Genomic DNA, 19,976 nt, shown 5'->3' with positions numbered 1-19,976 from the left:
GGTGTCTGCCATGCTTGTTTCGTCCATTATTTACATTTGATCTTGCCGTGTCCCACCTCCTCCGGCACAGAATTGTGACGCCCGTCTCACTTCAAATGATGTTAACAGTAAGATAAAATGCGACATGACCTTTTTGACTGAGGCCGCTTTGAAAACATCAGATATGTATCTAATTTAAGACCACATATGAGGGTGGCCTGGGTCTGATTTGAAAAAAAAAACATATTTGTGCTGTTCAAACTGTCAAAACAAAATCAGATTTGGGTCACAAATGGGCCCAAAAAAGTTGGATTTGGGCCATTTTGCCTGCAGGGTGAAATTAGCCATGTAGGAATGAGCATAACAAGGTTGGCATTCTTCAAAATTAATCAGAATCACATAAGTGTAAGGTTCAAAACTTATCTAGTGTTGCTTGAAGGAGCTTAGTCAGGAGGAGCAGCCCCTCTGACTCGTATATTGGAGTAAAAAGAACAACATTCAGAGGGGGAGGCTCGTGATAAGCTCATGCTGGTAATCAACCAGATGGATGGGCATTGGCAAACCAAAGCTGATGAGGCAGAGGTTCGTAACCCACTGAAAAGCTTCATCTATTAGGAATGTAAGCATGTTCTCTCTCAAATAGTTAATACATTAAACTGTCAAAAGGGGAGCTTACATGTACAGTTAATGACTTTATTTTCCATTTTTCCTCAGTCCATAAAGACAGATGATGCAGTACAGTTCAGGGAAAATCAAGAACAGGGTCTGCTGGGTGTCAGTACCACGTTTCCGATAGATACAATACTATCCCACTTATGTGCAGAGATGTCATTGTGAGCAATACTTTTCCTTTTTTTATGCAGTCTATATAAATAATAATGCATTTACTTTAAAAAGGGCAGCAAGGCAGAAAAAAAACAGCAAAAGAAATAAAACAGAGAATGGCAGCTATTGAGTTAGGGCATTTAATTTGTTATTATATTTATTTGTTGTGAAGAGGGAGGAAGAACGGAAATCAGTATCCAATTGAAAAACAAGAGGGGAGGTGTTAGAGGTAGAGAAGAACAGAGAAGTAACAGCTATATAATCAATTTTATTCCAGACAGCAGTCTGAGCTGCAGCTCTCTGCAGGTCTTTTATATTCCCATACAAATATGATGTAAATATTATTAGTCCAAAAGTTGGGGAGAAACCGTGGTTTAGACGTGGCTTTCCCTGATTGGTCCTTGGTCTGATATCAGCCATGTACCCCATTTCTGCTCCATTCGGATGTCTTCACCCTCTGTGGGAAAACTCCTCCCTCTCTCCTTCTGTCTGGTAAATTTCCACTATGGGCTTCATCCCACCTGTTTTGACTCCCCCTATAAGAATATAGTGTTTTACTCAACACTCAACTCAGTCTCTTTACTGTTTTAAACCTTCACACCGTGGAGTCAATGCTCGTCCCCTTAAAAAAGAAAGTGTATAAGCACAATGCATAAATATGTATAGTAAAAAGCAATATTAAATCCTCAACAGATCCTTTATCATTTTTTTATTCCCAAGTGAACGCTGTGAAAAGATTTTTTGTCAAACAATTGCCCAACTTTCTCTGAAGCTGTTATTTTCTCCTCGGGTTCCTCTGCTCACATCAGTTTGTCGCTCATCATCTGCTTAGTGCCGTAACATTAGCTAGTGTTGTGCGGAATATTGACATTTAAGTATCGATATCTACGATCTCAAAAGATACTTCTAATGAAGTATTGATACTTTCACAAATCTGCACAAATTTCATGTTAACAGCTACGTTTTCAGCAAAGTACATTTCCCGCCTTTTGGCAGGGACTAACTAATGCCCTCTACTGCCTGTGAGGGGAACTACGGCTGTATGAATGCACTCCTTCTGCAGACACACCGTGGCTAGTTTAATGGGATGAGAACGGCTGAGCAAAAGCGTAGTCATGTGTGGAGCCTATTACATTCAAAAATAAAAACAACGCTGCATGAGGCGTAGGTTTATGGTGCATCTTCACTTGCCTGCTCTACAGCTCAGTTGTCATAATTAATATTATTATTCTGAGCAGACAATTTTGTTTTAAGTTCACCTATCTTCATTTCTTTTCTTATTATAACTTATTATAACTGGAAATGCTCTATAATTGAAGAATAAGAAAGATAATCTGAGTTTTGTTGTCACTGGGTGGCTCGACTTTGGAGCACTCAATTTTGAAAATTCCCTTCTTTTAGCACATAAAGCTTTTATAAAATATATTGATATCAGTATTGACAAAATCACCTTTGGTTTTACTTGGTATTGAATTGGAATAAAGTTACTGGTATTGCACATCACTGACATTAGTGAGTGAGTGGTTAGACACCAGGGCTGTGATTTTGAATGACAGTTGTTGTCATGTTTGTTAGTTTTGTTAGGTAAAAAAAAACTGTTTGGGCGGTTTGAACTACAACCAGGAAGAAAAGGCAACTATTACAACAACCGTGACAGTGAATAATGCTTCTCTGTATCTAAGTGTGCACAGCCCACACCTCTTCATCATAGTTCAGCTACACCACAGCTCTTACCAACAGGCCTTAGGAAAGTGAACGTCCTAAGGCCCCCAACACATACACAGCCTGGTTTAAAAACTGCACTATGTCAACTTCATAAACAGTAGATTGTAAAAGCTATGATCAGTGTCTCTCTCTGTGTCATAGCTCTAATCTACAATATCCCATTTGTCCAAAAGTCCAAGAGTATACAATTTGATCTTTTTGACCTGTCCAATAATGTCTTTACACTCCTGAAATCTGGGACTTGGCTGCATGGGATCAGAACCAGAACCAAAAGGTTGTGCAATAGCTTCTTGTCAAAACCCATCCAAATCCTGAAGGTTCAGAATCCTACCTCCCGATCCCCCAACAACATCTTTGTTGTTTGTTATGACCAATGGCATCAGCCACTTGATGATGCGAGATGAAACATCAGTCTGTCGGAGACAATGAGAGGAGGGGAGGAGTTAGAAGATGACAAGTAGCAGTTATATGACTGAAATTTGGTCAAACAGCAGCCACAGCTGCAGCTCTCTTTATTCTCTGAAGATGGAGAGCCAGGATGGAGCAGAACTCTGCTTTCCTCAGCTCTTCAACACCTCCTGCAAGAAGCCTGCACCTCCTTGGACAGAAGTTATCCTGCTTCACATTCTGCCATCCTTCATCTCTGTTCTCACTGTGACTCTCAACCTTCTTGTTATCATTTCAGTCTCCCACTTCAGGCAGATATTGACTTATTTCATTATTCTATGCAATCTAATGATTTCACAGCCACTGTAGAGTCAAGCATGAACTATAAATGAGTTTAAAATGAATGAACTGTTGCACTGTTTAATGTGAACACCAGACTTTAATTTTAATCCTAACATGAGAAACATAAGAGGATGTGTTATGAACAGATTATTATTCTGTACTTGACAAAGTGATACCTGCACATGTGGCAGATCACAAATGATTCTAAATAATTTTCTTTATTTTGCCTTTCCAAAGGGAAGGTTTGTTGGTTTGATGATGCCTTTCTGTCTCTTTCCAGGCAGCTTCACACACCCACAAACATCATCCTCCTCTCTCTGGCAGTCTCAGACTTTCTCATGGGTCTCCTGCTGATGCCTGTGGAAATACTTCGAAACACAGCCTGCTGGTTTCTTGGTGACCTTGTGTGTTCTTTGTACAATTCCTTGTCCTTCATCATCACCTCTGCCTCTGTAGGAGACATGGTGCTCATATCAGTTGACCGCTATGTGGCAATTTGTGACCCTCTGCATTACCCAACCAGAGTGACAGAGAACAGAGTTAAACTCTGTGTGTGTCTGTGTTGGCTCTGTTCTGTTTTCTATGGCAGTCTTATTGTAATAGATGAATTTAAAATACCAGGCAGACATAATTCCTGCTATGGAGAATGTCTGATAACCGTTGGCTACATCGCAGGAACTATTGACCTTGTTGTAAGTTTTATTGTTCCAGTTATTGTCATTGTAGTTCTTTATTTGAGAGTATTTGTGGTGGCTGTGTCTCAGGCTCGGGCCATGCGCTCTCACGTTACAGCTGTCACACTGCAGGTTTCAGTGAGTCAAACAACAAGGAAATCTGAGTTGAAAGCAGCCAGGACTCTTGGTGTTCTTGTAGTTGTGTTTCTGATATGTTTCATCCCATATTACTGTGTCTCTCTTGCAGGGGACAATTTGCTCAGTGGCTCATATGCATACTATGTTCTTTTCCTGTTCTATTTTAACTCCACTCTAAACCCAGTGATTTACGCACTTTTCTACCCCTGGTTTAGAAAAGCAGTAGAGCTTGTTGTCACACTTCAGATATTACAGCCTGGTTCCTGTGAGGCAAACATATTGTAGGAAAATAAATCTGCTTTTCAAAAGTTTTCAAAAAATCAAAAATCAGAGAGGTAGGACTGCTTGAAATATCTGTGCATGGCCGATTTGTGGTGTCATGTAATTATTGAAAAATCATTGAGATTGCATTGTTTAAAAAGCCTTTAAAAAGTTTAAAAAGCCTTCAAACAGTTATAATTAACATTACTATTATTATTATTATTATGGCAAAAACTTTTAGGTGAAAAGTAATACTAAATGTTTTTATATAAGTCAATATAAAAATATTTGTGCTTATGCAAATATATTATAAATTTTTAATTGTTTCCCTGGCATAAAAGGGAAAATAAAGTACAAAAATAATTGGTATTGCCTATATACTTCCAGAAAATTGTTATTCTTAACATCAGTATAGGCCTAGAAATTCACAATCGGTACATCTGTGCCACAAATGAAAACATCTACATTTATGCTTGGGCATGATTGTACTGTTGGTAACTGCCAGAAGTTGTTGATTATCAATGTAAAAAGAAAGCCAGTGGAATGAGTCTGTGTTGCTCGAAGTAGTCTTGAGATTTGTAATCTGACATATGAGATTTTAATACTGCAGTTGCTTGAGATTACATCTGCATTTCTCTTTAATTTCATTGCATTTTATTCTGCTGATTATCATCCTTATTTTCATTTTAGCTGTCTTCATGGGTTTTCATTTATTTTTGTATTAATTATTTTTTTAAATACTTTGTTGAAATTATATAATAAAATGTAATGTATAGCATAAAGTATCACATCTCAGGTGGCATTGTAACGACTGAAGTATTCACCAACTTTGGGTATTTTCGTTATTTTGTTGAGGCTTCCAGGAGAGCTGGAGCCTGTCCCAGTTGTCATCTAACAAAGGGCAGGGTGAATCCATCACAGGGCTAATGCATTCCTGAATGGGATGAAACAAAAGATAAATGAATGAATGTTAAATCATTCATTCATGTACACTCACATACACACCTATAGTCACTTTAGAAGCATGAATTAACCTAATATGGACTGTGGTGGGAAACCAGAATACACAGAGGAAACTCATGTGGCCTCAAGGACAACATGTTGTTGTCACCAGAAACATTTTCAAAGAGGAAATTTAACTTTGGGGTATAGGAGAGAAAAAAACGTGGCTATATGTACATGCACAACAATATTCTTCAGTTTATTCAAAATAAAACCATAACAGGATTAAAGTGTTTGCACGAATCACATATCCGATTAGATTTATATTCCTGCTGATAAGAGAGAGTCTCATTTATGAGCTAGTTAGCTGGTGTTGTGCGGATTTATACTTAAGTATCAATGTGAGGGGAACTACGGCTGTATGAATGCTCTCCTTCTGCAGACACTCAGACACACCGTGGCTAGTTTAATGGGATGTGAACGGCTAAGCAAAAGCGTAGTCATGTGTGGAGCCTTTTACATTCAAAAATAAAAATGACGCTACATGCAACGTAGGGTTATGGTGCATCTTCACTTGCCTGCTCTACAGCTCAGTTGTCATAATTCAAAATTATTATTCTCAGCAGATAATTTTGTTTTAATTTCTCCTATAATCTCTTCTTATCTTTATTACAACTGGAAATGCTCTATAATTAAAGAATAAGAAAGATCATCTAAGTTTTGGTGTCACTGGTTGCTAGATTTTGGAACACACCATTTTTCAAATTCCCTTCTGCAAACACATTAAGCTTTGATAGTATCGATATCGGTAAAATCACCTTTCGTTTTTCTTGGTATTGGATTAGAATTAAGTCAGTCGCATCATATATCACTAACATTAGCCTTTGAGTATTTAGACACCAGGGCTGTGATTTTGAATGACAGATGTCAGGAATCAATCTCATTTGATAAATAAAGAACTTAAAACAATACTGATTGGAAGACAGAACCAGTGAGATAGCAGCCTCAGGTCACCTGTTTGCCAAAACTTGAAAGTTTATGTGCACACTTGAAGGTGAAAAACTGCATGTTAGTCAGAATTGATTGTTGGAATGAGGGTGAGTGTGCATGGTTGTTTATGTTGGCCCCATGATGACCTCGCAGCTTTTCCAGGGTGTTCCCTGCCTTTTGCCCTAAAACAAAATGTCTTCTTACCAATGTGGATTGCCCACATCAACATCTGGCTATTTTGGCAAAACAACTAGAACACTGACTTTTCTCCATCACAGTCAAGTTTCATGAAAAGCATCTGGATCATTTTTGTAAAATCTTTCTGTCAATAAACACAAATTTAACAAGTGACAATGAAATCATGACCGACACCAAGACACTGCAAGGTTAGTGTAGCAACTATAGATACTTGTGTGACGTAGACAATGAGGGTGGGGAGGAGTCAGTGTCCAATTGAGGCTGCGAGATAGAGAAGGGAAGGCAATAGAAGGTGAGACATACCTGTCATATAACTAGAGTTTGCTTAGAAAGCAGCCAGAGCTGCAGCTCTCTTCAGATGGAGAGTCAGATGGAAGCAGACCTCTGCTTTCCACAACTCTACAACACCTCCTGCAAGAAGCCTGCATCTGCTTGGACCATAGATGTGCTCCTTCACATCATATTGTCCTCCATTTCTCTGATCACTGTGGTTCTCAACCTGCTCGTCATCATTTCAATCTCCCACTTCAGGCAGAGATAATCCTTTTTTAATTCTTGTATATCAAAATGAATGAATTTAGTCATTTATTTTCGAGCAGCTTTAAATATAAACACTGGCTGTATCTTAGTTGGCACTGAGTCAACTGTTGCACCTGTGGACACTTTGGTTTTAACTTAACGTAGGAAACAGAGGATTATATGTCATCGCAGCAGTTTAGCACTCAGATCAGATATCATTCAAGCTGATTTTCATTGTCTTGACATTGGAATATAATGGCTTTTATGTTTACTGGTGCTTTTTTTTATCTCCTTCCAGGCAGCTCCACACACCCACTAACATCCTCCTCCTCTCTCTGGCTGTCTCAGACTTTGTTGTTGGTTCCCTGTTGATGCCAGGAGAAATCATCCGAAACACAGCCTGCTGGTTTCTTGGTGATCTCATGTGTTCTCTATATAACTATTTGTCCTACATCATCACCTCTGCCTCTATAGGAGACATGGTGCTCATATCAGTTGACCGCTATGTGGCAATTTGTGACCCTCTGCATTACCCAACCAGAGTGACTGAGAGAAGAGTTAAACTCTGTGTGTGTCTGTGTTGGCTCTGCTCTGTTCTGTACAACCTTTTATTTGTAAAAGGTGACCTGACTCAACCTGGAAGACATAATTCTTGTTATGGAGAATGTGTGATTGTTGTTGATTACATTGCAGGAACAGTTGACATGGTTACAACATTTTTTGCTCCAGTCACAGTCATCATATTTCTGTATATGAGAGTATTTGTGGTGGCTGTGTCTCAGGCTCGAGCCATGCGCTCTCATGTTACAGATGTCACCCTGCAGCCTTCAGTGGGTCAAACATCAAGGAAATCTGAGCTAAAAGCAGCCAGAACTCTTGGTGTGCTAATAATTGTGTTTCTAATATGTTTCTGCCCATATTACTGTGTCTCTCTTGCAGGGGATGATTTGCTTAGTGGCTCATATACATTCTTTGTGCTCTTTCTGTTCTATCTAAACTCATCTATAAACCCTGTGATCTATGCATTGTTTTATCCCTGGTTTAGAAAAGCTATCAGACTCATTATCACTCTTCAGATATTGCAGCCTGGGTCCTGTGAGACCAACATACAGCAGAAAAAATGAAAATCACCCTAAAAGAGGTTCTCAATAATGCTCAATCCTTTCTGTCTCCATTTTGTCTGTTGTGAGATTAAGACAACCATTATGACTTATTGCAAATTCAGACCAAAAGAAACTATGGAACATCATCACATGAATTCTTCTATTCTCTTCAGTGTCCCATGACTTCTTTGTTGTATATTTATTCGTTTGACATGAAGAATAGTATGAGATTTCCCTTCTTAAAGGCTGTGGCTATATCTTAATCTTTTTTAGAGAAAATCCCAAATCCTGAAGTCATTGTTGGTTATTCCTTGAATTACAGCCACTTTACTCACTACTCAGAGGGAAACTCAGATTTAGTATTTCTATCGAAACATAGTCTACAAGATCGTTTATTGATCTTATTTAATCTTTGTTTGTATAAGCACAAGTGTTTAGAAAATGGATAAGGCCCACCATAGTAGTTATGGACAAGCTAATTCAGAATATCCATTCCTGGTGAAAAAGTACCAATGTTAAAAGATCAAATCAAATGAAACTTTTTATTTTAAAAAGTGACATGAAAATATTGAATTTCCTCTATTAAGTTTGAAACTATTGTAAGTTTGAAACATTTTATTTGAATTTCATCGAGAGGACTTCTTCACAAAGGCATTTATTTGAATTTTTTCTTTCAAGCCACATGTGAGTTTTTATGGAAAAAACAACAACAAAAAAAGCCAGAAGTAACAAATTCAGAATAGAGCCATCTTTACAGGCCATTAAAGGAAAATTACACCACATGTTGCATAAAACTTCATTGAATTTTCCAAAAGCGTTTTAAAGAGTAACAAATAATATGTCAATAAACTGTTTTATGAAGACAGTCTAAAAAACTCTCTTTAAGCTATAGTCTAAATTCCTTTTTGAGTGATTGTATCTGACAAAAACCCTTATGAAATGTATTAAACTGACCAGCGCGTTATATGTAAAGTGTCTGTCCCCGTAAATGTTAGATAAGCAATACAAGATTTTCAGCTGCTTAATAGTCCGTAGTTGTTGATTGTCCTTAAAATGATGCTGTTTACATTTTCAATAGGAGACAAATATGAACTGCAGGAACGGCCAGTCGAGCACACATACTCAGAATCTATGACATCACGCTGTTGGAAATCATGCAGAATGCACAGGCAAAAAATGTTGCTTGGAGCTGGTGTTTTTGTCTCATGTACTAAACTGGAAAGCAAAGTAACTTCTTAAAAGAACAATGTCAGCTTTGGCTCCCCCTACAGTTGGGAGATATGGTGCCGCTGTCATAAAAACAAACTTCACCTGAGCCCTGCACATGAACAGCTAAGCATGTCGTCGTGCTTTAAAGCTGAGAGAAAGACCCCTTCAGAAGCCACCAAACATTTCAAAAGACAAAGTTAGGTCATGTTACAGAACTTAACAAGAATTAAAGTGCATGTTTTTATATTCTATGATATTTGTGATCAACAAACACACTCATAGGCTACATTCACACTACAGGTCTTAATGCTCAATTCTGCTATTTTGCTGAGATATGATTATTTTGCGTGGTTGTTCACATTATAATTTAAATGTGACCGCCATCAGACTTCAGTGTGAACAGTCTTTGGCCCCAAAGTGACCCACGTGCTCAGAAGAAGACATGATGTCACATGCTGCACATTTACAGAAGTAAATATGGATGCTACACATGTCAGTGTGTGTGTATTATTTCTGAAGATGTTGTACAATCGGATCCAACAAGATTGTGAGGACTTTAATTCAATCCAAAACTTCACTTTCTCTCCACTCACTAGCTCCATCAAGGGTGTCTGCCATGCTTGTTTCGTCCATTATTTACATTTGATCTTGCCGCGTCCCACCTCCTCCGGCACAGAATTGTGACGCCCGTCTCACTTCAAATGATGTTAACAGTAAGATAAAATGCGACATGACCTTTTTGACTGAGGTCGCTTTGAAAAACATCAGATATGTATCTAATTTAAGACCACATATGAGGGTGGCATGGGTCTGATTTAAAAAAAAAAAAAACATATTTGTGCTGTTCAGACTGTCAAAATAAAATCAGATTTGGGTCACAAATGGGCCCAAAAAAGTTGGATTTGGGCTATTTTGCCTGCAGGGTGAAAGTAGCCATGTAGGAATGAGCATAACAAGGTTGGCATTCTTCAAAATTAATCAGAATCACATAAGTGTAAGGTTCAAAACTAATCTAGTGTTGCTTGAAGGAGCTTAGTCAGGAGGAGCAGCCCCTCTGACTCGTATATTGGAGTATAAACATTCAGAGGGGGAGGCTCGTGATAAGCTCATGCTGGTAATCAACCAGATGGATGGGCATTGGCAAACCAAAGCTGATGAGGCAGAGGTTCGTAACCCACTGAAAAGCTTCATCTATTAGGAATGTAAGCATGTTCTCTCTCAAATAGTTAATACATTAAACTGTCAAAAGGGGAGCTTACATGTACAGTTAATGACTTTATTTTCCATTTTTCCTCAGTCCATAAAGACAGTTGATGCAGTACAGTTCAGGGAAAATCAAGAACAGGGTCTGCTGGGTGTCAGTCCCACGTTTCCGATAGATACAATACTATCCCACTTATGTGCAGAGATGTCATTGTGAGCAATACTTTTCCTTTTTTTATGCAGTCTATATAAATAATACTGCATTTACTTTAAAAAGGGCAGCAAGGCAGAAAAAAACAGCAAAAGAAACAAAACAGAGAATGGCAGCTATTGAGTTAGGGCATTTAATTTGGTATTATATTTATTTGTTGTGAAGAGGGAGGAAGAACGGAAATCAGTATCCAATTGAAAAACAAGAGGGGAGGTGTTAGAGGTAGAGAAGAACAGAAAAGTAACAGCTATATAATCAAGTTTGTTCCAGACAGCAGTCAGAGCTGCAGCTCTCTGCAGGTCTGAAGATGGAGATCCAGGACGGAGCAGAGCTCTGCTTTCCACATCTTTCAAACAGCTCCTGCAAGAAGCCTGCATCTTCACCATCTGACCTTGTGCTCCTTCAGATCATGATGTCCTCTTTGTCTGTGGTCACCGTGACTCTCAACCTGCTCATCATCATCTCAGTCTCCCATTACAGGCACAGATAGACTTCTCAGCAGAATCTACTTTTTTTCTTTTTCTTCCAGTGTAGATGTACAAGTAAATCATATTGAAGACAGAGATCAATGATGATGCACCTGTTCAAAATAGGTTTTCTGATTTTTTGTGCAAAGCAAAGGGTTAAATGTACTTTCATCTGTACGTAGATATGTAGACCTATATGTTGATGTGGCAGATCAGTTTGGAATTTTTTGTCATTGAGATATAAAGGCATGTTTTGATAATTCTTTTCTGTCTCCTCCCAGGCAGCTCCATACACCCACTAACATCCTCCTCCTCTCCCTGGCTATCTCAGACTTTCTTGTTGGTCTTCTGTTGATGCCTTTAGAAATTGTCCGAAACACAACCTGCTGGTTTCTTGGTAACCTCATGTGTTCTCTATATAACTATTTGTCCTACATCATCACCTCTGCCTCTATAGGAGACATGGTGCTAATATCAATTGATCGTTATGTGGCAATTTGTGACCCTCTGCATTACCCAACCAGAGTGACTGAGAGAAGAGTTAAAAGTGTTGTCTGTCTGTCTTGGCTCTGCTCTGTTCTCTACAACACTTTGTTCTTAAAGGATGACCTGAATGAACGAGGTAAGCTCAGTTACTGTTATGGTGAATGTATATATTTTATCGCCCACATAACTGGAACTATTGACATTGTCATAACATTTATTGTTCCAATTACTGTCATCATAGTTCTGTATATGAGAGTATTCGTGGTGGCTGTGTCTCAGGCTCGGACCATGCGCTCTCACATTACAGCTGTCACCCTGCAACTTTCAGTGAGTCAAACAAGAAAATCTGAGCTGAAAGCAGCCAGGACTCTTGGTGTTCTTGTAGTTGTGTTTCTAATATGTTTCTGTCCATATTACTGTGTCTCTCTTGTAGGGGATGTATCTGTTGTGTTCTATCTGTTCTATCTAAACTCATGTCTAAACCCTCTGATATATGCACTGTTTTACCCCTGGTTTAGAAAAGTGGTTAAACTCATCATCGCTCTTCAGATATTGCAGCCTGGCTCCTGTGAGACCAGCATAATGTAGAAAAATAAATCTAATCTCTGAAAAGTTTTCAGAAACTTATTGATCAAAGATAACTTTATTTCCTTCGGCTGTATGCAGGATAGGATACACTCCAGCTTTCAGACAATTAAATAAGGAACTCATTTGTCTCGGTCTATCTTACTGTGTCTTCCTTGCAGTGGTTGATTTTCTTAGTGGCTAATATGCATTCTATGTGCTCTTGTTGTTATTCATAGTTTATTTATATGACGACAGGTGGTTATCATTGACAAATAAGTTACACCATATAGCATTTATGGCTAATGCTCTTTCCAAATAAATAACATTTAAAAGTGAATGAAACCCTGCATTCCTACTATTTTTTTATGTTTGATATGGACATGGTCTGCAGTTCTCTTTGAGGTCTGCAGGTCTCAATTCTTTAACGCTTTATCTGTATGCAGGAAAGGATACATTCCAGCTTCCAGACAATTAAAGACGGAACTCTAAACTGAAAACTGTTGGTGTTCTTATAATTGTCTTTCTCATGTCTCCGTCTATTTTACAAGCATAAGATTTTTCAGCTTTCATACTCACTTCAAACCTCATAATGAGGTTGTAGTTATGAAATCTTAGTACATTTGCCAAGAATTAGCTAGATGTATAAAACTGTGCACGTCTGATTCTGAAGACCTTTCCTTTACAAATCTCACGTGTTACTGAGTCAGTAACCCAACATCGGTTCCTCCAACACATGACTATGCAAATGCATATAATACAGCCCTCGTGTCACTTATGGTCCAGTTAACAATGGCAAATCCTGCCGCAATGAAGAGGGACTTCTCAGAGTATAAAATCAAAGTCTTGATGACAGAAGTGAAAGCCAGGAAAAAAAACTGTTTGGGCGGTTTGAACTACAACCAGGAAGAAAAGGCAACTATTACAACAACCGTGACAGTGAGTAATGCTTCTCTGTATCTAAGTGTGCACAGCCCACACCTCTTCATCATAGTTCAGCTACACCACAGCTCTTACCAACAGGCCTTAGGAAAGTGAAGGTCCTAAGGCCCCCAACACATACACAGCCTGGTTTAAAAACTGCACAATGTCAACTTCATAAACAGTAGATTGTAAAAGCTATGATCAGTGTCTCTCTCTGTGTCATAGCTCTAATCTACAATATCCCATTTGTCCAAAAGTCCAAGAGTATACAATTTGATCTTTTTGACCTGTCCAATAATGTCTTTGCACTCCTGAAATCTGGGACTTGGCTGCATGGGATCAGAACCAGAACCAAAAGGTTGTGCAATAGCTTCTTGTCAAAACCCATCCAAATCCTGAAGGTTCAGAATCCTACCTCCCGATCCCCCAAAAACATCTTTGTTGTTTGTTATGACCAATGGCATCAGCCACTTGATAATGCGAGATGAAACATCAGTCTGTCGGAGACAATGAGAGGAGGGGAGGAGTTAGAAGATGACAAGTAGCAGTTATATGACTGAAATTTGGTCAAACAGCAGCCACAGCTGCAGCTTTCTTTATTCTCTGAAGATGGAGAGCCAGGATGGAGCAGAACTCTGCTTTCCTCAGCTCTTCAACACCTCCTGCAAGAAGCCTGCACCTCCTTGGACAGAAGTTATCCTGCTTCACATTCTGCCATCCTTCATCTCTGTTCTCACTGTGACTCTCAACCTTCTTGTTATCATTTCAGTCTCCCACTTCAGGCAGATATTGACTTATTTTATTATTCTATGCAATCTAATGATTTCACAGCCACTGTAGAGTCAAGCATGAACTATAAATGAGTTTAAAATTAATGAACTGTTGCACTGTTTAATGTGAACACCAGACTTTAATTTTAATCCCAACATGAGAAACATAAGAGGATGTGTTATGAACAGATTATTATTCTGTACTTGACAAAGTGATACCTGCACATGTGGCAGATCACAAATGATTCTAAATAATTTTCTTTATTTTGCCTTTCCAAAGGGAAGGTTTGTTGGTTTGATGATGCCTTTCTGTCTCTTTCCAGGCAGCTTCACACACCCACAAACATCATCCTCCTCTCTCTGGCAGTCTCAGACTTTCTCATGGGTCTCCTGCTGATGCCTGTGGAAATACTTCGAAACACAGCCTGCTGGTTTCTTGGTGACCTTGTGTGTTCTTTGTACAATTCCTTGTCCTTCATCATCACCTCTGCCTCTGTAGGAGACATGGTGCTCATATCAGTTGACCGCTATGTGGCAATTTGTGACCCTCTGCATTACCCAACCAGAGTGACAGAGAACAGAGTTAAACTCTGTGTGTGTCTGTGTTGGCTCTGTTCTGTTTTCTATGGCAGTCTTATTGTAATAGATGTATTTATAACACCAGGCAGACATAATTCCTGCTGTGGAGAAATTAACGTTGACTACATCGCAGGAACTATTGACCTTGTTGTAAGTTTTATTGTTCCAGTTATTGTCATTGTAGTTCTTTATTTGAGAGTATTTGTGGTGGCTGTGTCTCAGGCTCGGGCCATGCGCTCTCACGTTACAGCTGTCACACTGCAGGTTTCAGTGAGTCAAACAACAAGGAAATCTGAGTTGAAAGCAGCCAGGACTCTTGGTGTTCTTGTAGTTGTGTTTCTGATATGTTTCATCCCATATTACTGTGTCTCTCTTGCAGGGGAGGATTTTCTCAGTGGCTCGTATGTATACTATTTTATTTTCCTGTTCTATTTTAACTCCACTCTAAACCCAGTGATTTACGCACTTTTCTACCCCTGGTTTAGAAAAGCAGTAGAGCTTGTTGTCACACTTCAGATATTACAGCCTGGTTCCTGTGAGGCCAACATATTGTAGAAAAATAAATTTGCTTTTCAAAAGTTTTCAAAAAATCAAAAATCAGAGAGGTAGGACTGCTTGAAATATCTGTGCATGGCCGATTTGTGGTGTCATGTAATTATTGAAAAATCATTGAAATTGCATTGACTAAAAGTTTAAAAAGCCTTGAAACAGTTATTATTATTGTCATCACTATCATTATTACTATTATTATGACAAAGAGTTTTAAGTGAAATGGTAATACTAAATGTTTTTATATAAGTTTTTATAAAAGTATTTGTTCTTATTCAAATATGTTATTAATTTTCCATTATTTCCCTGGCATAGAAGGGAAAATAAAGTACAAAAATAATTGGTATTGCCTTCCAGCAAATTGTTATCCTTAACATCAGTATAACTGCCAGAAATTGTTGATTGTCAAGGTAAAAAGAAAGCCAGTGGAATGAGTCTCTGTTGCTTGAAGGAGTCTTTAGATTTGTAATCTGACATATGAGATTTTAATACTGCAATTTCTTGAGATTACATCTGCATTTATCTTTTTTTCATTTCATTTTATTCTGCTAATTGTCATCCTTATTCTGATTTTTTTATTAATAATTTTATAAAATACTTTATTGAAATTATATAATAAAAATGTAATGTATAGCATACATTACTCAGGTGGCATTGTAACGACTGAAGTATTCACCAACTTTGGGTATTTTCGTTATTTTGTTCAGGCTTCCAGGAGAGCTGGAGCCTGTCCCAATTGTCATCTAACAAAGGGCAGGGTGAATCCATCACAGGGCTAATGCATTCCTGAATTGGATGAATCAAAAGATAAATGAATGAATGATAAATCATGTACACTCACATACACACCTATAGTCACTTTAGAAGCATAAATCAACCTAATATGGACTGTGATAGGAGGCCAGAATACCCAGAGGAAACTCATGTGGCCTCAAGGACAATATGTTGTTGTCACCAGAAACATTTTCAAATTTTCAAATAGGAAATGTAACATGGAGGTATAGGAGAGAAAAAACCGTGGCTATATGTACATGCACAACATTTTTCTTCAGTTTATTCAAAATAAAACCACATCAGGATTAAAATGTTTGCACGAGTCACATATCCGATGAATATTCCTGCTTATGTGATAGGGAGCACAGTCTTATTATTGAGTTGTGCTCATGTATGTCCCCCCGTGCTCTTGCATTATTTTAGCCCATCAAAAATCTTTATTAGATCCAAATGATTACCAAACACAAATTAATAGTCTGGTTTCTTCCTCACTCCAAAACAGTGCTCTTTTTAACAGCATCCAGCATCTTAATATGTGCTGGAGTCAGTTTTGACCATGTAACAGTCTAAGAAATTTGAGAAAATAAATCTGAAAAAGCAATTTGGTTTTGGAAAAAGAACCCAAAGTTGGTCATCATGGGCATATGTTATAAAGCAGCACTATGTGTTCCCATTTCCCCAACAAAAGTCTGGTTGGATGTTTTATTGCTGTTAAAAAGTAAGATTTGCATACACCATACAGCTTCATTTGATTATTGCATACTTTCATAAGAACTTTGAAATAAACAGAAAATGCTGTTTATGTGACAATGTCTTATTTGGAGAAAGGTCTTGATGGTCTTGATAGCGACAGGGAAAAGCAGAGTTATGCTAATGAAAATCGTGGTCTAATGCGCAGGGTAAAGGAGAGTGGACGTTAGTTTCCAGAATAAAGAGGAGTGGAGGAGTTATGAGACAATAAGTTTCAGCTATAAGATTAAATGTTCAGAAAGCAGCCAGAGTTGCAGCTCTCTGCAAATTAACAATGGAAATTATAGATGGAGTAAACTCGAGCTTTCCAGAACTATACCACACCTCATGATCTGCTATAACCCTGAGCCTCCTCAGTCTGTGTGACATGAAAATTAAATGTTATGTTTGTGCATTTAGCAGATGCTTTTATCCAAAGCGACTTACAGGTAGGCATGTAGGGTAAGGGGGTCTTGCCTAAGGACCCCTACTGGAACTAATACCTTTCATGCAGGGGATTTGAACCCAGGTCTCCCTCATGGAAGGCGGTAATCATACCACTACACTATCCAGTCCAGAAAATATTCTAGCTTATTTGCATTATCAACACTAGAGTAGGCCCTCCATTTATAGTCATATATACCTCTAATGGAAAATGCTCTAGAACTCTGAATTGTTGCCACCACAGAAGGGGGCAGGCCTTTAGCAAATAAGTTGGACCTGTCAACAGGTAGGCAGGCAGCCGCCACAGTTCTAAGTAAAGGTGAAATATCTCCCCCTCTGCTGATAAATGCTTGAACCTTTTTTGGTTGCTAAATATTTGCTATTTGGTTGCTGTAAGCCACAGTTTCATGGAGTCATATGAAAAAATACACCCTCTTTCAATTCAAAGATTTCCTATATGAGGATATAATTTTAAAAAGAAAATCATCCAGGGCCTCATGTGCAAAGACTTGCATTGATTTCCTACTGAAACATGGCGTACGCTGAAACCCAAATGCCCTCCTGCGCACAAAAATATGTAAAGATGTATAAATCTGTGCGTATGCATGAATCCAAGCACATTTCCTTTGTACATCCCAATCAATGTGAAACTGAGTGCAAAAAAGAAGAACTTCACGGAAAGCGAGATGGAGGTGCTACTTTCTGAAGTGGAGGCACGCAAAATTGTGCTCTTTGGCATGTTGTCCTCCGGCATAAGCAGCAAACGTAAGAGCAGTGGGTGGGAGAGCGTGTGCGAGGCTGTCAATGCTGTGGAGTCTGAGAAGCGCACACAAACAGAGGTGAAGAAGAAGTGGTCCAATTTTAAGGTGAATGAGAATGGCTGCCCACTGCCAAAGTGTGGCCAAAACAGGTGGGGAGACAGGAGAAGAGGGGCCCACCCTGTTTGAACAGAGAGTTGGCGCAATTATGGGTGACACTGCTCTCACAGACGTGGTTGGAACACATATGGGTGACTCTGACTACCCCCAAGGTAAATACCAATATTTTTGTGTAAACAAGTGTAACAGTAACCTAGTGTAGAAGTGCGCCGGGGAAAACGTGAGGCTGATCAAGACATTTCACATATTACACCGGGGGTTATTAACATTTGCACACAGAGACAGTCAGGGGCTTGTTATAAAGATCTTAAGTTGTAGTTTAACCAGAAAAAAAAAAAAAAAAAAAGTTACTAACTTTAACCACCGACAAGTAATGGTGCTGTGAAGACGGGATAGAAATTGGGGGCGCACATGCTCTATGCACTCCCTTAAAACAGCTGATGAGCCAGTTGCCATCATGTGCCAACAAATCCTCTCCGTCTCTGAACACACGCTTTCTTAAAATTGCACCATTTGCAATGTTTTCCAATACCGCTAAAGCAGCCAATGTTTTTAATGATATTGCACCATTTTGCGCATGCTTTTATATACACTCGTGTAATTGGAGACACTTGGGTTAATTGTTCATGTGTCTCAGATGTGCACATCACTCCGTCAGAAGATAAATTGTGTCAACATTTATTTATTATTGTCAAGAACTGGTGGAAAGGTAGGACCCAGATGCAGCTCTTTTCCAAAAATCAAAAGGTTTATTCCAAAACAACAGTGAGCAAAAAAGCAAGAACAAAAGGCGCGGCAGAGCCGGATTAAAAAATACTTAAACGTGGAATTAACAAGACTATGAAAACAAAACCATGATTAACTGTGACATGACTATGAGATAAAGACTATGAGCAATGACTATGACTGAACAAAGAAACGCGACTATGGCTATGAGGCAAAACCAGACTTATCTTTCTGTGGCTAGGCATGAAGGGATAGTGAGGATTCTGCCGTGAATGAAAGGAAACCAGGAGCCTAAATGCTGTGGAGGGAGTGATTACTGAATGCGTGCAGCTGAGGGCAATGAAACAGGTGACCTGAGTGAAGCCGATGGCAGGGGAGAAACATGACAGGAACTGAATCAAAGAACATAACAGAAAACATAACAAATGACCGTGAAACTTACGGAAACTAAAGACTAGAGACAAGAATACAAAACATAAACTGTGACAATTATAACAGTTTCCCAACATCACCTTTAAGTGTCACCAAAGAATCAACAGCTGTAGAAAAGTGCGTACGCCAGCCCTGAAGTTGGCATGTGGCACAGCACATTTCCACGGTCATTTTGCTCTTGATACATCTGATCGCTGACATGAAAAAGAGCGTACGCCACTTTTTTGTCCGTACGCACCCTTTGTACATGAGGAAATTCTGTCCATAAAAATTATTAACAGAATCAGTGACAAAAGGCAGCCCTGACAGAGTCCAACCCTCACCGGTAACACATTCAACTTACTGGCGGCAATGCAGACCAAAATCTGACACCGGTCATTCAAAGACTGAACAGCCCCTATCAAGGGGTTTGGCACTCCATACTCACGGAGCACCCCCCACAGGACTCCCCGAGGGACACGGTCGAACGCCTTCTCCAAGTCCACAAAACACATGTAGACTGGTTGGGCTAACTCCTATGCACCCCCCATGACCCTGCTGTGGGTTTAGAGCTGGTCCACTGTTCCACGGCCAGAATGAAGACCACACTGTTCGTCCTGAATCTGAGATTCGACTATCCGATGGATGCTCCTCTCCAATACCCCCGAACAGACCTCACCAGGGAGGCTGAGTAGTGTGATCCCCCTGAAGTTGGAAAACACCCTCCTGTCCCCCTTTTTAAAGAGGGGGACCGCCAACCCGATCTGCCAGTCCAGAGGCCCTGTACCTAATGCCCGTGGGACTCCAAAAGAGGTGGTTACTCTAAACTGCTGTTTGGTGCTTAAGCACAAACATCAGTTAGGACACGTCCCCCCACTTGAAGGCGGAGGGTGCCTACCCTCTCGTCCACCAGGGTAAACCCCAATCACACAGCTCAGGGGATATAAGTATGCCCACACCCGCCTCTCA

At 39.3% G+C, this 19,976-nt stretch overlaps 4 protein-coding genes across 4 annotated transcripts; all 4 read left to right on the top strand.

Moving 5' to 3' along the window:
- Positions 1-3,054: 3,054 nt before the first annotated feature.
- On the top strand, positions 3,055-4,355 carry LOC140319964 (trace amine-associated receptor 13c-like). The gene is made up of 2 exons (XM_072397729.1): positions 3,055-3,227; positions 3,539-4,355. The coding sequence occupies exons 1-2, from the start codon at positions 3,055-3,057 to the stop codon at positions 4,353-4,355; spliced, it is 990 nt and encodes a 329-aa protein (XP_072253830.1).
- Positions 4,356-6,819: 2,464 nt separating this feature from the next.
- LOC140319232 (trace amine-associated receptor 13c-like) lies at positions 6,820-8,104 on the top strand. Its single transcript, XM_072396827.1, has 2 exons — positions 6,820-6,992; positions 7,279-8,104. Exons 1-2 carry the CDS (start codon positions 6,820-6,822, stop codon positions 8,102-8,104), a joined length of 999 nt encoding a protein of 332 aa, XP_072252928.1.
- A 2,909-nt stretch (positions 8,105-11,013) lies between these two features.
- Positions 11,014-12,247, top strand: LOC140319963 (trace amine-associated receptor 13c-like). Its single transcript, XM_072397728.1, has 2 exons — positions 11,014-11,186; positions 11,455-12,247. The coding sequence occupies exons 1-2, from the start codon at positions 11,014-11,016 to the stop codon at positions 12,245-12,247; spliced, it is 966 nt and encodes a 321-aa protein (XP_072253829.1).
- A 1,509-nt stretch (positions 12,248-13,756) lies between these two features.
- On the top strand, positions 13,757-15,051 carry LOC140319961 (trace amine-associated receptor 13c-like). The gene is made up of 2 exons (XM_072397727.1): positions 13,757-13,929; positions 14,241-15,051. Exons 1-2 carry the CDS (start codon positions 13,757-13,759, stop codon positions 15,049-15,051), a joined length of 984 nt encoding a protein of 327 aa, XP_072253828.1.
- Positions 15,052-19,976: the final 4,925 nt, after the last annotated feature.

The sequence above is a fragment of the Leuresthes tenuis genome, unplaced genomic scaffold (genome assembly GCF_036924035.1).
Source record: "Leuresthes tenuis unplaced genomic scaffold, fLeuTen1.0.hap1 SCAF_12, whole genome shotgun sequence".
Lineage (NCBI taxonomy): Eukaryota > Metazoa > Chordata > Actinopteri > Atheriniformes > Atherinopsidae > Leuresthes > Leuresthes tenuis.
This window is presented reverse-complemented; position numbering and strand designations above follow the sequence as displayed.